General features: G+C 38.3%; 1 protein-coding gene across 6 annotated transcripts in view; it reads right to left on the bottom strand.

The window, feature by feature from the left end:
- The window catches only part of ANKS1B (ankyrin repeat and sterile alpha motif domain containing 1B), a 413,548-nt gene that overhangs the window by 260,350 nt on the left and 134,686 nt on the right, over positions 1-18,512 (bottom strand). For all 6 annotated transcript variants that reach the window (XM_017737794.1, XM_017737792.1, XM_017737791.1 and 3 more), the window contains exon 11: positions 12,748-12,884. In XM_017737794.1, the coding sequence (XP_017593283.1) occupies positions 12,748-12,884 (137 nt within the window). The remainder of the gene's footprint in view (positions 1-12,747; positions 12,885-18,512) is intronic.

Raw genomic sequence — 18,512 nt, 5'->3', positions numbered from 1 at the left:
CCAGTTCCTGCTTTGAAAGCCTGACTCCTAAGCCTAGAATTTCATGGGAGAGTTCAATGAACAGGGACAGACTCCAACATCAAACAGTATGGCTGAAAGTCATTGTTTGGGATCTGAGCCAAAATAACTCTCAGATCAGACCAAAAAAATTCATGTGTATTAATTAAATCTAAATGGCACACTTTTGCTAGACAACAGATCCATGAATGACCTAATTATTTCTAAAACTGAAAAAGATCTCTGGTCATTTAGAAGTATGTTTGTTGCCCTTTCCCAAGCAATGTTGTCTTTGCAGATTTGCAGGACTTCAACTCCTGAGTTGAAAAGGGGACACTTCAAATACCATGAGGTGTGGTATCTCTGGTAATTCTTAATCTGAGACAGTCCCTGCCTAAATGGGCAGCTGGAATGGTCCAGCTTTGTGTCCCAAAGCAGCTCCAAAGGCAACTGCCCTGGCCTTTGTCTAGTCAGGCCTCCAACCACTGTTTTGACCGTGTGCCCCTTTCTTGGAGGCAGCATCTGATGCACCATTTGGCCTTTCACTATCTTATTTTGGACTTGGGCATTATTATTATTATTATTATTATTATTATTATTATTATTATTGATTCAGAGAAACATATCTCAGTTTAATATGCCTTTCCAATCTAAGGCTTCTGCAGAGAACCTCACTCAAACTCTAGTACTCTACAGCATTACACTGCTGCTATACTGTTTGGAGTTAACAAGGTCCATTTGTCAACACGGGCCGATAATTTTTCTACATAATTAGGAATCCAGCATCTAAGCCTTTATAGCTAACTAAGAAACTTGAGGAATTAGAGGAATCTTTTATACTTTTTCTGTGTCCTGTAAAATGTTATGCTGTTGAAGTACACTAATTGTTCATTAATATATACTATGACAGATTCAGTAAACCGGTTTGTGTTGAGTGCATCTCTCTGCCTTTATCTCTCTAAACTACAATTTGCACAAAAAAACCAAACCAAAACAAAACAGTAGAAGTGAATCAATCTTTTTTTCTACATTTAGGATTAAATTCCATTCCAGATTTGAACAACTAAATTTCCAGCATAGCTATTTATATCTACCCTAGTTATTTAAGCTCCCATAGCAGCCAGTTGAGGTCTAGTCAATAAAATCAAGATCCAGTCAATACCATCAAAAGTTTAGAGAACAATTCACCTCACCCCAGTCCCATTGGTACTAATACCCTTGCCTTAGTGCAGGTATCTACCATCACTGCAGATTCCTTAGGGCATCCCACCTGGCCTCCAGCTGCCATTCCGAAGAGTGCAGGTCTCCCCTATATACACAATTCTTGACAGCCTCCATGTGCATTTCAGAGACATCGCTATAGCACCTCAAATGACATCAGATTCCTACTTTTAGGTAACTGCATTGAATCCTGCATCTGTCCTAAGCATGACAGGAGATTTGGTATATAAATCAGACAGAGATTCTTATATACAGAAATGAAAGCAGAGGTGTTTCAGTCCCAGATTTAATCCCACCTCTAGCTCACATCTAGACACACTCTAGAAATCTTTCCTTAGAATCTGATGTCAAATTCCAGCCTTACTGGCAGTAACCTTGATTTGTTGATTGCATCCGCCAAAGCCACTGTTTGTCAACATTTACCAAGAACTGTTGAGATAGGTTCTGAAAAATTCTAGGATTATTTACTATATGGAACATCATAACTCAGTCAGGGGTCAAGATTTCATAGTTGTGAAAGACAAACACAAAACTTTGTCCCAAAGAGATAATGCTTCTTTCGTTCTTTGAAGCCAGCTTTGTCATTACATGCCTTTCTTGTATTACTCCAAAGGTCTGGACATGCTTAGATAACCCTTGTGAAATTCTGGCATACTTATGGCTTCACTTCACCCCAATAAGCATGTTACATAGAATGCAGATTTGTCCTTAAGTAGATTTTTATTCATTACATTCACGGGTTTAATCTACTTGTTATGACTTGTTATGACTCTTTAATGACTGATATTTACTTTTAAGGCATTTCTTCACAAATATTATTTCAGTCATAATAATACCAACCTAGAAAACCCTACACTATCCTATAACAGCATACTAAATCAGGCTAATGAATAAATCTTTTCAATGCATAATCAAAAATATATCAGTACAAATCTTCAAAGATGTTGCAATAATATTTAAATAACTTTTAAATCAGATGTAATAAGAAGAATATTTTCTTGTGCAGTCTGTAGTGAACATGTATCAATGGAAGATATCCCTTTGAAACTGCAAAAACAGGAAAGGCATCAAAATACACATATTGAATTGCTTTTCCATTAAAAAGACAAGTAAGGACTTAATGACTCCATTAATGGAATTTGCATGCAAATTCTGTAATGTTACCATGACTGGCACGTAACACTATGAGCACACAAGGGATCATTCAAATATTTCTTACAACATTTAGCAGAGGCAGCAGGGCAAAACTCCTTTCTCAGTTTAACACCAAAATATTTCCTCAGCTTTAAAGCATACTCTGCAATACAAGCTTCTGACTTCACCCTCTTTTATCTTTGGGATTTGTGTACATAGCACAATCATAGCCTTAAAAAAATTAATTCTCACAACACTCTGTACTATGACAGAGCTAGTTGCCTCATTTTACAGATGCTGAACAAGTGCATAGAGCTTTCCCAAGGGACAGATGTGTGGTTTGTTAAAACACTGAGAACCAATGAGCCTAAAGAAATTCTGCATTTGGCAAAACCTGCCAAATTCCAGACGCCCTACATAATGTAAAAACTGGTTTCAGTTGCAAGACATCATGCAGAAAATCTATGATAGAATAGAGAACTGCACCCACTTTCTCAAATTCTAGTTAGCACATAAAATACAGACTTATCAAAGAAAGCAAGAGGCTGCAGCCCCTTCCCCCAGGCTCATCTCACATATATAACACTGTGTGAGTGCACTTATGTGGCCACACAAATCCCTCATTTTGATACCTGCCCAGATGGTTCCATTCTTTCAATTCTCTGATCAACTCACTCCTTCTTCAGAAATTTTTCTTTCTCCAGCTTCCTTCCTTCTAAAATCTTGCTCTAATTCTATACACTTATTTTCCCTTTCATAAACTCACAGAATGGTTTGATTTGAAAGGGACCTTTAATGGCCATTAGATCCAAACGCCCTGCAATAAGCTGGGACATCTTCAACTAGACCAGGTTGCTCAGAGCCCCATCCAATCTGACCTTGAACACTTCTAGGGATTGGGCATCCACAACTTCTCTGGGCACCTCTCTTTTTCTGTTTTCTCCTATCCATTGTTACACTCCTTCCAAAGCTACTTATGTTACTCTCAAAAAACCTTCACAGTACACAGTTGATGCCAGTTCTATTTGGTATTCCAAAATTTGCTTTTCTGCTTTCTCTGTGGTTTTGTCACCAAGATCTCTCAAACTCCCTAATGGTCCTACCTCTACAACGACTTTACAGTCACTACATCCCTCTCATTGTCCTTCAATGCATCCAATTTTAACCCCTGTCCTCCCTTTCAAATACAACTTTCACAACACTTTTATGGTTTCTGTCTTTTGCCTCAACATTCCAGCATACCATCTCTGTTCCTATCTTTGTCTCCTTTGCTCATGTACACTTATATAAAAGCCCAAAACATTCAAAATTTTATTGGTAAAATACATCCTGTTACAGGACAGGCTTCTTTGTTTTCTTCTGTCTCCAGTTTGATTTGCAGAAATCAGTCCTGATACATTCGCATCAGTCAGTGCTGCTGTCAAGAATTATTTGATTTATAGGATCTGAGCTAAGGTGATCAAGTAGCCTTGAAATTGCAAAAACTGGAGATTACAATGCATTTGGGTTTGATTCATCTATGTCACCTAGAAGTGCAAGACTACATTGAATTATTACTAGACTACTGAATCAATTATTCTGTCAAGCCTCAAAATACCGTGTTGAACAAGCTCAAGACACATTTTCTTTTTAATATGGTAATATAATTTTCTCTTTTTTCATTTCACAAAACTTTATCTTAAATTATGGCAACAATTAAAAATAAAATATAGGCAGTTTCAGCACCCATCTTGACATTGTTGATTTTACTTGTCAACATTTTAATTTAGTTTAAGAGCAGAAAGCAGAAAATACACAGAGGCTGGTAACTAATACATCCCAAGCAGCCACATCAAGGAGCTTACAGGATCATGAGATTTACCAGGAACTAACGAGTAATAAGATTAAAAAAAAAAAAAAAAAAAAAAAAAAAAAAAAAAAAGGAAAAAAGATGCTTTCACTCTTTTTTTTTTTAAGTGTAGGTCCTTTATGATACTAAAAGCATAATGCATTCTAAAACTAAACTAATTTTTAATGACATCATAGAGTCAAATCCTAGGAATTTCTGTTTGATTGACTATTAATTTAGAGGAAGACACTGCTTGCATCCTGCATGAGCAGCAAGTGCATACTACTTTACAGTAATCTCATGGTCCCTCAGCATACTTGGATCCTTCCCCTGGCAGTGACATGCTCAGGAATGACACAGACTCAGCTTTTCTGTATAACCTGTGGTCAGGAAGCTGTGCTGTGTGACTCTGGGTACCAGACACACACAGTGCTTTCTGTTCTCTGCGCACATTATCCTAGCTCTGCCTCAGAAGTCCTCCATTGGAGTACGTAATTAAAGGTCAGAGGGCTGCTGCCCCTTCTGCCTGTGGTCTTATCTCAGATGACAAATCAGACAGGACAGTAAGGGAAAAAACTGATCTTCCCCCAGTTTCTATTTTCCTTGCCTTCTACTTTTATTTCAGTTGCAACCATATTGCAGCTGCGGGTTCTGAGGAGCAGCAATCCTGAATGCCAAAAACTGCAACACCTTTGGAGCGGTTTCCCTCTTTGACAGATGTGACCAGATTTTGAAGATACACAAATATACCTACCTTGGGAAAACACTGCTTGAAATGAGATTCAAATAGCAAGAGATAAATTTGATAAATAAGAGGAATGCCTTATTCCACAGATATAAAAATTTCCTAACTTTCAAAGATTTAAAAAAAGTGTTATTTTTGCTGAAACAGTTGGAGAACGGATGTAAGACCATTTTCTTCAAAAAAGCTCAGCTTCCAGCTGCTAGCAACATCCCATTTTGACCTGTAGATTATGAAAATTGCTTGTATGATATATTATATTTTTATATCATAAATTTTGAAGGGCCAAGGTGATGGCTCTTTTTTTAAGCTGCATGCTACAGACAACATGCACGTGTGAAAATGTGCATTATCAGATGATGATAAAGGCTTACTGAATAACTAAGGTGCCCAAACTCCCCCCCTCCCCATACTACACAGAAACAAAGGAAAATGTTAAGAATCTAATGTAAGAAATCCACCAAGGTACTATAGGTAGGGTTTTAATCTTCCAAATTCTGAGTGTGTTACTGTTTCCAAGCATTATGGGTACTAGGGCAGGGAAACTGGCATGGATTTGTTCACACCCCTACAATTAAACTTCATTAGGTGTCAGAGAAGGGTCTTCAAGGCAGAATTATCTACCAAGAATGGTGCTTGCTCTATGCAAATCACAAATGAGGCCTGAAAGCGGATATGTTTGGAGAAAGAAAATTGTACACTACCAAAATTATATCCAGGACTATGTCCATAATTCAACAGTGTAGATGACAACTTCGTGGAGCTAAAAGCTCATTTTACTAGCATAGATGTGCCTTTCAGTATCTGAACTACCTTTAAAAACAGTATTTCACCTGGTCTGTTACAAGTTCATATAGGAAAAATGTTGTATATTTCTTCATTATTTGTGTTTATATTGAATCAGGAATCACAACCTAGAGAATCTCTCCAGGCGAGTAACCAACTTCAACCAAGAAAGACATGCATGTACAAGTGATATTCTAAAAACTTAGCACTCTTGACAATAGAGTGTTATTGTGCTTTAATTTATACTTATGTTTTAGTATCCTGTTGAACTGTAATTAAATGCATTAACACAAACTGTTTGCTGTTTTCATTAGTACCGTGTACTGGGTAGATGTGTTTATGTTTTCATATCAGCTCTAATTAAAATATCTAAATAGAATTATGTTTTATAGTTACTTGTCAAAGGAGATCTCTTACTATGCATCTCGTTAATAATATTTTGTTTAATGTTGTTATTAAGAAGTCCATTATTAACAATATCCATTATGCTCTAAGAAATTTTTGTTTTTTCAAATATTCTCCTCTGGAGCTGTTACATGTCTTCTACCCATAAATGCTGTGGTAAAACGGGTGGGTGTTGGGGGGAGGGGTTGTCGGGGGAGAGGTGTGCATAGGAATCGGTCTGGTGTCCAACCATAGCCTTTTTTTGTGTTTGCTACTCAGTATTCCAGAATAAAATAATTTCATAATGTCGGTCCTATTTTCAGCCATGCATGGATGAATTGCTAACCACATTTAATGGCATTGACAGTATACCTCTTACTCTGCTTTGCTCCCTTTTTTTCAAGGGCTATTTAGGAGCTTTATTTTTTATTCAACATCCTTAGAATGAGAAGACATCAAACTGCGTGCAGTAGATTGGTATAGACATTCTCTGTCCCACAGAGAATAATCTGAAATATATTTACATACCTAGAATCAAGGTCACTGCTGTCAACCACCTTAATATGCTTGCAGCCCTAACAGATACACACAACCTTGGAAACACTCTGACATCCAGTAAAAATCTCCAGACCAGGCACACAAAGGATGAGTCCTACAACTACCCATCTGCGGACTGCAGAATAAATCTTTATTTTAGAGGGTTTGGGGAATGCTCAGCACCTTCCAGAACTTCATAAAAGCATGTACACAGGAGTATGGCTTTTACCTTGGTATGATGGGTTTGATCCCCCACAAAATCATAACTCTCAGCAAAGTTTTTTTAAGTTTTATTTGCCTCTTGTGCTAAGTATGGACACAGCACAAAGTGCAGCACCAAAACACAGGAGCAAAAGAAGTGTGCACCTCAACAGGAAGCACCGTGTACCTGCACAGTATTTCTTCACTGTGGTTTTCCTGGTTATTCCCTGCCTGGCTGAGCATGTTGTAAGTGGAGCTTACCACATAAAGCAGCTCATAGGAGAAAGAAGGTCCTTGCACTCCAGCTGTCCAGTGATCTCATTCAGAGAGTGGAGAGAATTTATTGCACAACAGTGTTCTCCAGCCCTCCTTTTTATGATAAAATGTAACAAAACAGATTTTGTGTGTGTGTGTGTGTTGCAAAACAAGTTCAGTAGATGCAACACAGAGCTCTCATGGTGTTGTGTACCGGTGCAACAGCCTGCAGCAGGGATTTCACTGAGCTGGCAGAGACAGGAATGTGCCAACTCAAGCCAAATGTGACGAGGCGTGCATTTCATTTGTGAACAACTAAGGGAACCACAGCAGGGTGCCGGCACAGGGGAGGAACCAGGTGGAAGTAGTTTCATTGTTTCAGCATGGGGAAGCAATGACACTAATCAACTTGAAAATCCTGTTTATGTAACCATTAGTTCTGGAAATTTATTTTCTGGAACTGTGATTTTCCAGAGTTTCCTCTAAAACGATTTTTTGTTTGATTGTTTGTTTGTGTTCGAAGTAGTTCCTGCACCTATCTGCAAAAAGAATGACACATAATTTCATTGAATGTAAATTATTATCACTTCTTAAGTCAATTAGGGAGGCTCCAGAGCACTCATCTCCTACAGCTGTCCAGGCTGATACAACATATACACAAGTGACAGGTACACTCTGCATGCAAACACAGTTGTACATCTGGTAGCCCAAACAAGTGGGATAGGTCTGTCAGAGGCAGGATTCTGCTAGAACTTGCAGGAAAAGGAGACAATTTTTTTTGCCCACTAATGTTTAAACTATGAGCTGCTATTACATTGATAGATGTCTTAGCCAGATGAATGAGGAGCCATAGCTTGAATTGCAACTTTGTTTACAGAGGTTAAAAAAAGATAAATGGGAAAAAAAAATGCTTCCTGTAAAGACAGCACATCCATATCGAAAGGAAGAAAAACCCAATATTATGATTAATAGATTATTGCAGATCTTAGCAATAAAACCAGAAAGAATAAGATTAGAAAATTTCATCATGTCAGAAACACTGAAATTCTTTGTTCCTTTGTCCTCCTACCAGAAACCCTCCTTATAGCATTTAAACAACACTTTTAGGGAATTGGGTTATTCACATAAAATAAGGAAAATACTAATGCATGGTAGATAAAATCAAAGTCACTTTTAAATAACCCATATTTAGACATCAAAAGCTGTACCTACAGTACGCCATTTGAAACATATCTTTAAAAGACAAGACGACAAAATGCAAACGCTGGACTACATTTAATAAATAAATTTAAAGGTGAGAAGTCAGAATTCAGTTTTATGAGAATTGGCCCAAGACCCTCAAGTAAATAACACTGGCAAAAGAAACAGTCTCATAGGAAAAAAAAGTGCTCTTTCTCCCTCTATGGATATAGTTTATTTGTTCAAATGGAGTTGAACAAATAAATAAGGAGAAGCTTATTAAATTTAGTAGCTAATACAAAAAATACATGAAGCATCACAAGCAGTTCAATTTTGTTCAGGCTTCATCCAGACTGAGAGCTGCAGGAACTGCTATAGAACAAGCTCAATTTTACTATCACTTTCTAAAATTACAGTCTGATAAGGTAAGTTATATTTTACTCGATGTACTAATGTAACTAAGTTAAAAGTTGAAGAAACTTACCTACTTGTTCTCCTACCACATCTTATTTTGGATCCCATGTGCTGTTAGTATACACAGAGGCACATGTCTTTAATTTGAAAGTATATTTCTTTCTCAAAGTCTTAATTAACCAGCAATTCATGAGTTAAAACCTTAGGAATTCTCATCTGGACAATCATAAAAAAATGATCAAGCAATCCCAAACCTGAGCTAAATTCTGTTTAGTTCTTTTCTGCATATATGCAACTTTTCAAAAAACCTTCTTTTTCAGAGACTGACCATGGGAAAATTTGAAAAGAAGAAATTTATTTGCAAAATACTAGATCACAGGTACAAGCCATAGCTAAGGTGCACAGACAAAAGAGCACACAGACCCTCAAGATACTGTTAAGTATGCCAGCCTCAGGACTGAAGGTAGTAGAGGTGGGTGGCATTGTGGCACTGAGCTTAATACTGCTTCTGAGAGCTGTCTCTCCAGGGTATTGCACAGTGCCAGGGAGATGCACCATCTACATTAAAATGGGCTTCAGCTTTAGCAATAGTACACTGGATTGAACGGTTGAGACACATCCAAAGAGAGTTTAAAATAGATCCCAGAAAGCAATGGGATCTCATAAGGGATGAGTGGTAGGGTCACAACAAACTGCAGGTTTGTCATCTCAAAATTAATCATAATTAATTGAAGAAAGGACAAGTTTTCAGAAAAGTGAGTGAAAGATTGGGAGAAAATAGAAATTCCCAGCCATGTTTTGGGATATCATGTTTTTTCATAGAAGAGGGGGATAATTAGGGCCAGGTAAAGAGAGAACTAGAACGAAAAAGACAAAACAAGTTTTGTCTGAGGAATCCCTTAACTGATCCAGGCCCATCAGGATTCACCCTTTGTGCATGAAATTGTTTCTGCCTTATACATCCCATCTATGGTACTTTCACTCTGTGAGCTGACAGTGCAGTATCACAGCCTCCCTCCTCTTCAGGGACCCCATGAAGCAGCTGTAGCTGATGGGATCCCCCAAAAGATGCACATGGTGTGTGAGGAGAAACCACTGTACTGTGCTAAACCTTGCATTCACACCAACATCTACAAAATCTGTCATGTGCTGAAGCACTGCCATGATGTGAGCTGGCACACGTGCTTAGGAAAGGCCAAAGAAAACAGGAGGCAGAATGACCCCCACCTCTGCCTTCAAACTTCAGGTTTCTCTTTTCCCCCTCTCTGCCACTGCCTGTCCTCACCACACGGGTTGGAGGAAGGAGTCTTTGGTCCTCTCAGCTGCTGGTTCACAGAATCACAGAATTAATTAAGCCAGAAAAGACCTCCGAGGTGATTGAGCCCAACCTCCAACTGAACACCACCAGGTAAACCAGCCCGTGGCACTAAGTGCCACATCCAGTCTTTTCTCAAACACCTCCAGGGATGATCACTCCACCAGGAGTGATCCATTCCAATGTCTAATCACTGTTTCTGTGAAGAAATTCCCCCTTATGTCTAGCCTAAACTTCCCCTGATGCCGTTTAAGACTGTGTCCTCTCATCCTGGTTGCACAGAAACAGTGTTTCTCCTCACTGCTGGTAAACCATTATGTGTACAACCCTACAGGAAAGATAAGTAAGCCTGTAAATTAAAATAACTATATGTGTTGAAAGACCAGACTTCCCTGGCAATTCCATCCAAGCTGCCAAAGCCTGCCTCATGCAAAGCTGGCTGCTGAAGAGTTACCCATTCTGCCTTTCACTGGTACTTTCCTGTGCTGGATGCACAAGACATGAAAAAGGGAAAGAAGTGACAGCTGTTTTGGAAATCTATATGATCCCTGGTTTAGATCTCTTAGAAATCAATTTATTTTGCTAGAAAAATGCAAAGAGGCCCTGGCAGCCAACAGAAAATTAATTATTGTGCATACATTGTGTAACTATTCATTAGTTTTGCATGAGTGGTGAGAGGTCAGTCAGGAATAGAATCCCATTGTGTTACCCTTCAAAGAGCTTGCCATGTAATTGAATGGAATAAAGGAAGTAAATATGCAGGCAGAATTAACACTAATGGTTAGCAAACAGCACATTGCGAATATCTACAACTTCTTTGTCTAAATTCTTGAGTTGAGGTCTTAGGGGAAGGTGATTAGATAAAAAACAAAAACAAAAATACTGAGGGATGTGCATAAAACATTTAGAACAAAGAGAAGCACAATGGGATCTGAATGCTGTAGCACATCCAGCTTCTCGTGTATTAGCACACAGACTTACAACATACATTATGCCTGTCTGCTGTTTTCTGCATAGGGAGCATGCCATGTGTCCGGCCACGTGAGAGACATTTTAACAAACGTGGTAAAGTTCTGACCATATATATCACAGAGCTAGCTTTGTTCTGCAGAACGATGAGAACACTGTGAGTCAGTAAATGGAATGATTTAAATTTGAAAATAGCTTCCCAGAATCTGCTGAATCCATTCAGAGTTAACTAGCAGGAGAACATCACCGTTCAGCGTTCTGGGTCCATCTGTTGGCAATACCATGATGGAAACAGCTTTTTAAATGCTATTTTCAATAAGCTTTCACACAACAGCTTGTTTCAACAATATTTCATTACCTTTCTGTTTGTTTGCCGCCTACTATAAAAAACAGCTTAGAGGGAAGGAGGCATTTCAGTACTACAGACTGATGTAGGGTGGGAGGGACAGAGAGACTACAGAAACAAGCAAAAAGAGAAACAACTATAAAAAGAAAAAAGGAGAAGCTGCTGTTATTTTAAACCCCCTCCAATCTAAATTTAAACCAGCATGTGGAACTTGATCTGCAGTGGTGTCAGAAGGGGATGGTCTGCACCACCCAGTCACTTGAATTACTGTACAGCGACAGTGTCAGCCATAGGAAGCCAATGGCTCCCAGACAGAAATGGCAAGTGCACCTGGTAATTTCCTTTAATTCTGCAAGACCTTCTGAACTGTGTGCTCCAGTGTGCTCCAACAAGTACCGAAAGGAAGATTCACCTCCAACACTGTAACAGTCACTTGTGTGGTACAAAAACAACCTGGCCTATGCAACTCCTAGGAAAATATCATGTGTTCATCAGCTTGTTTTACTCTTCAAGTAAAACAAATGCCAGTGACTTACTGATGAAACAAAGCTTGCATCTGCTTGCATCAGAGTGGCTCAGTTGCAGGGATCAGCTCAGCAATAAAGAACAGATGGGTGCACTTGAACCCTAAATTAGTAGGAGATGAAGTTCTTTTGGTTCACACTAAAAAAGTTTCACAATTAGTCAGTTCAGCATGTAGTTGTCCCAGGTAGCTTTGGCACACCTAATGTCATGGCTTTTTAAACAAGGAAATAGATCATCCCAAGGTTTCTTCTGACTTACGTTACGCTCTGATCCCATGATTCCAGAATAAACTCCTCTATGCTGATTATCTCTACACTACCGAATCAAGTTCCAACATGTATTGATTTTAAAGTTTTGATTTAAAAGAGCTGCACTCCTTAAAGAATTGTATGGAGCACTCAAGTCTTACACACATTATGCATTCTGTTTCCCAAACAATATTAGATATAGGGATAGTTAGGAAGGATGGACGTTCATAAGCAATACTATGTGGGAAAGTAAAATAAAAAAGGCATGAAGCATTATAACTTCATGCAAATGGAGATGCAGAAAGAAGAAAGTAAACCTGAAAAAGTAATATGGAAATAATACTGATAGAATCAGAACCTAACCTTGAAAGAAAACCAACAGTATGCAAAAATACAAAATACTGCATAAGGACTTCATTCATCACTAGCGCTGTAAGAAATATATACAGATATCTCTCTGTACATTTGGGCTCATTCATAAAATATTTTATCTTCTTCTGCTACTAAGATTGATTCTTAAGTAGAAAAAGTATTTTGTGTTCTGTTTATGTCTTTGCCCTACTCAAATGCGTAAAGCCATAACATCCTCTTAGAATATGTGCATCGTAGCCTGCTATTAAAACGAGAAATACAACAAATAAGAGGATGCTTATGGTGAGCACCTACCTGAGGACGTATGACTTTCACTATGTTTTTAAGTGCAGTGTCTGGTGATGGAGGAGAGCAGTCAGGTGTTGGGCCTGTAGAGCTGTTTCTATGGTTACCAGATCCTGGTGTGGTAATTGCTACCTGAGGTGCATTATCTGTGAATAAAAATAACACCTATGTGAAATTACAAATACTTCATATATTTTAAAATACAAAAGAAATTTGAAAACAGAAGGTTACTCAGGACACTATTTAAACTTACAAAACCTAATATAATTCAAATATATTTGTTAAGGAATATATTGCATATCTACACTTGTTTTTTCAGCCCATACATTTATTCTATGTTAAGGCAAGATACAGCATTTTCTCAATACCTAAACAAAATGATGTGGAAACCAAGCACGACTATTTTACTTTCATTACCTTGAATTACTGACTGTGAATCCAAATATTATCGCTATAACAGGGGTGAGTTGAGAGATTTATAATGCAACTTCTAGCTCATCCTGGAAAATCCTAACACATACAACCCAGCTCTACATGTTAAACAAACACATACTAACTTAGAACATGCTAATAGCCATCATTGACAACTTTCCTTAACATTGTGATCAGCATAACTGACCAGCAAGGACTAATTACATGAAAATATGCTCAGTTTCTCAGGTAAAATTTTCATCCTCCATAGAGCTCTGCACTGCAGTAGCTTCCTTTCCAGCAGTACCTCAGCTAGATAACCTACAGCTGGCTTAAAAATACCTGCACACCTGCATGTACATGGGAAACGCCTCTTTGGACGTATTTTGCTCTTACCATTTTATGGCACTCTGAAGGATCATTAAAAATACTTAAAATATCATTCTTACCTTCTCCACAAGTTCTTAATGCTGTTTGATCAATGTAAAGTTAGTGAAAATCAGATCAGAGGATAGACAGGACGATGAAATAGTTTCTCAGCTGTAATAGTAACCAATCACTGGAATGACTTAGCAGAAGGCCAAAAACTCCACATTACTTCATGCCTTTAGAATTGTAAAAGTAATGAAATGCTTTAGTTCAGATTCTGGGGAAAGTGCCATTGCCTGTGCATGGCTGTGGTGGTTATTAGAGTGTCTGTGAGTTTACTGAGCACCTTTGTCTGTGAGTCGCAAAGACGTGCTCCATGCTCCTAAATGTGCTGTTAGACCTGAAGCTCTGCATCTAGACAGTGATGTCTCATGTCTGTGGGCCTCAGCTGACAGACTATAGGGCTCACAGAAGAAAGCAAATTTATTTGTGATTGTGGTGGTTCTCAAATATGTGCTTCCCCTCTGTGCACAAATCCACTCCAGAAAAACCCAAACACCAATAAGCAAGAGCAGCTGGAGAATTTTGGCTGACCAACTTCCACAGGTACACACATAAGCTCCTCCATCTGCACAAGTCACAAATGCCTCTATGAAAGCCATGACAGAAGCTTCCCTCTCTCAGTCCTACTAACATGAAAGAATTCTTGGAAGTGTAACAGAGATATCAAAGGCAAGGAAATATCCAGTTACATTAACAGAGAAGGTACATTAACATAGGATAGAGGGGAATAGTTTCAGGAATGTAAACTTTATGGCCTTTCCACCTTAGACATACTTTCACAGCATGGGTGACTCTAGGATATACTTCCTGAAGATACACTATGTAACTGGATGAAGTCTTAAAGTTTCTAATCAAATACAGACTGACAAATTATTCTTCTAAAACAAATATCAGGCAGGAATGTTTCAGCAATACTGATACAGCACTTACTGAAAGTATAAACAAAAGTTTAGATGGCAGATTGGCAGACATCCAAAATGGAGCCATCCTGTAGATAACCGACAGAGGGAACCCTCCCCGTCACAGAAACAGAAAAGCACAACTTTTTTTAAAAGTATCTCATTGAAATTGCCAGTCCCTTAGATGTGCCATCTTACCACACAGATGAGTTCTTCCTGAACCATCACAAGTGTGCACACAAAGCTTGGATCTGAAGTGTTTATTTCATAAAGTAAAAGATGTGTGTTAATATGATATATCAAAACAAATTTTAAACAGCCTTAGAAAGGAATTGAAAATGAATTCTCACAATAACATAATCGACATGGAAGAATTTTGATAGCATTTTGGAAAGCCTTAAGGCTCTCATATTCTTTCCTGCCTGACCTGGTGTCTAACTTTAAAACTGTTCACATGTACCATGTAAATGAGTATTCTGTGTTTTGAAAGCCCAGCTCATCAAAGGAGGGATAGGGATTTCACAAGAGGACACACCTCTAAAGCCTTGCGATACTCTAAAAACCTCATAACGAGGAAAGAGGCTGGATATGAGTAACACCTTAACTGAGCTGAAAGTCTCTTTTGCTCCAGACTATGAAATAGCATCTTCTTTCACTCTATGGACAGATAGAAAATCATCAGTGAACCTCCCTTACTGAGGAATCAGAGTTACTCTAAGAGATCCCTGCCCTGTGTTTGGGGAGACACCAAACAAGGGACTATACTACTGTCAAGAAATGTGGGAATACAGGCACCATACAGGAAGGTAAGAAATAAATTCCAGAGTGAGAAATGCTCCACATGAATCCAGCTAAGTGTACTTAGTGCACTTATGTAGTCACTGGTGTGAGAAACAAACAGAATGAGGGTCTCTGACAAACAGCTAAAGCTATAAAGGACACCAACTCCTCCGTACTTCAGCAGACCTTGCCTTTCTGTCACTATTTCCCTGTGAGCCTGTGTGGCTGTGCTTAGCACAACTGCCCTTGAGCTATTCAGCACATGAAACCCTTGCAAGTGCAATCAGGGAGTCTTGCCAATGCAGAAGTATCTCAAGGATGGATCACTCAAAGGACAGATCGTAAGAAATGCAGATTGGTGCCGATGGTACCAAATGCAGTTGTCTGCCCACCAGTTTATTCTGTTTCAAAGCTTTGTCAAAAGTCACCTCAGCTCAGTTTAACCACACTTTAAATACACAGAAGAAGGTAACAGAGGAGTCAAATTATATCAGCAAGATTTTGGTCTTTGCATAGGAAAGACTTCTTGTTGACCATGTTCAATAGTAGTTCACTGAAGGCTAGGTTTTGCCCCTACATACAGTCCCACTAAGTGGCATTGAACTGACTGGGAGTGACATTCTTGGAAGGAAAACTTATTGGAAGGCATACAAGAGGGGGAACAGGGCTGTTACATGCCCCACTAGACAGCTGAGAAAAAATTCTCCAGCTTCAGTGTGTGAATACAACCATAACCAATTCAGCAACATACACAATATGCAGCTATCTCAGAAAAGAGTAGTTACAGTCTGTCTTTCCAAGAAAAATTAAGTGGCAATACAGAAAAAAGATCATGTTTATAGAGTCTAAAAACAAAACTTTACTTTTTTTTTTTAATAAACAGCCCAGAAAAAAACATCCAACTGCTCAGTATTTCATGCTGTTCCTTCTTTCTCAAGGGGCTAAGTGTCTGAAATGTAATGGCTTCTTGTAAACAATTTCTTTATTGTGGACAGCTGTTTATTTTCACAGTAGGATGTTCCCATTAGGCAACCAATAATGATTTACTACCTGGGTCTGCTCCATCAGAAAGAGAACAACACCATCAAATTAGTTCCTGCAACCAATTTAGAGAACCTGTCGGTTTACAAATACAGTACTTACAGTTTCATTAAGAGTATCTTTGAATATATTTTATTTGGAATTAAATTATATAATAATAATGTTTCCATTTTCTCTGGTGACAAAACTAAAGCAAATTTTTTTCCTCTTCAGTTAACTATGATGACAACACTGCAAGTTTCAGAAAAACATTTCATGGCAAATAGAACTTGGAAACTTAAGAACCTACCAAATTTACCTAGGAAAGATTAGGTCTCATGCTGAATTTCTCATGGGGCCAACAGGGAAGTATTTAGAGCTGTCATTCTCTTCTAGTTCCGGGCTCACATTGCAATAATCTAGATGTTTCTGTGTAAATCAGATAAAATCAGGCTCCAGGAATCATCTAGCAGCTAAAAACTAATGAACTGCAGCATGTTCTAACAATATTCCCTTCCTTCCTCCCTCCTGTCCCAAGGTCTACGTAATTGGAGCTTATTCTGATTTTTGCAAATGCTTACTGAGGACTTGACATTCTCCATTTTCTTCATTTCAGGGCAAAGGAAATAGAATAGAACAAAAAAAAATATATGAATGTGGTCTTCTTTTAGTATATTGTAAGAGCAAACTAAGGTGTTATTCTAGGGCTGTCTTCTAAGATGTCAGACAAAAACATCAATATCTTAACTGTTTAACTGAGATGACTAAAAAAGTCATGCCCAGGGAATTCTACCTTTTCCTGTGCTGTGTGCCATCAGTAGTCAGTTTCACAAGTCTTTTTTCTTAGGGAACACTGCACAGAGAAAAATGCCCTCATGGATAATAATAGACCGCAACACCAGAGTTCAACAAGTGCTTCATCGACATTTTCATCCCACTCTCTATGTACTGTGAGGACAAACTGCTCACTGAAACTTTTCTAAGAGATATTTTTTTCTCATAATGTACTCAAAGAAAAGGCACTAAATGGATATAATGCCACAATATTAACTATCAGGCAATACCAAGGACACCAACCAGAACACTTACTACAGCCCAGCAAGCAAAATATCAAAAGCCAGACACAGCCCATGTTCCAGAAATATAGTTATAATTAGATTTCACCTCAGAAATAAAGTTTTAAAATGGAAAACACAGTTAATCTAGTTTTCCACTTTCACTGCAGAAACATGCTAGCATCCTTATCAAAATTTACAGTTATGTGTGTATTAGCTGTTACATCAGTTATTTCTACAACTTAGTGTAATGGCAATGGATCAGCAGATCAAAAAAAGTTCATCTGCATGACACTCCATTTAGAATATATGTGGGTTTGAACTTTTAGCACTATATAGCAACTTATTTATTCTACCAGACACCCCCACCATACACACTCCTCACAACTTCCAGCTTCCAGAAGGACCCTATGTTTTTGGTGCCCACCTAAAATGAAGCTTCAGATCCGGAAGGAATCTGGTTTATGTGCTCCAAAGCTGTCCTGTGACTGAAGCAATAAATAGTAACTGCAAATGATGATTTATTTCATATTCACATCCAGTGCTCTGAGCCAAAATGCAAATGTATACTCCTCCTATTTTATTTCCATATTCCAACTATTTGTGGAGTCACTTAAATACTATTCTCAGATTCACAATTTGCTATAAAAATGGAAGAAATGTGTATTTAACGTTAGAGGTATGGACCACTAATAACCTAGAACTAGATTATACACTACACACCTAATGCTGTATTTAAATACATATACTAAATTCCAAAGCATCTGTAAAGATAATACTAGGCATGAACAAAATACTTAAAGCACAAAGCCTACTCATTATGACCTTGTAGAGATTTATACTATAAACTCAGGGCCTGGATAGATTTGTACACTGCAAATCTGGGAGAAGAAAAAGACAGGGGTGGAAAATGAATGTGCATTTTTCATTGTGTGCAACACAAAAATATATAACGATACACCTGCACACATGAATGGACCACAAATCCAAAGGCATCCTATTATTGGTAATAACTTCCTCAGGCTCTGTTCAGTGTAGAATATTTCATGCTATGCTTCAAACTACTTGAAGTTAGGTCAAAATCCTGCATCTGTTTTGGGCACCCCAGCATCAGGATAATGCAAAAATGTGGATAAACGTCCAGACAGCTCAGTGCCGTCTGGGCTCAAAATGCTTT

The sequence above is a fragment of the Corvus brachyrhynchos genome, unplaced genomic scaffold (assembly GCF_000691975.1).
Source record: "Corvus brachyrhynchos isolate BGI_N302 unplaced genomic scaffold, ASM69197v1 scaffold56, whole genome shotgun sequence".
NCBI lineage: Eukaryota > Metazoa > Chordata > Aves > Passeriformes > Corvidae > Corvus > Corvus brachyrhynchos.
Note: the sequence above shows the minus strand (reverse complement) of the source record. Positions and strands in the feature narration are given on the sequence as shown.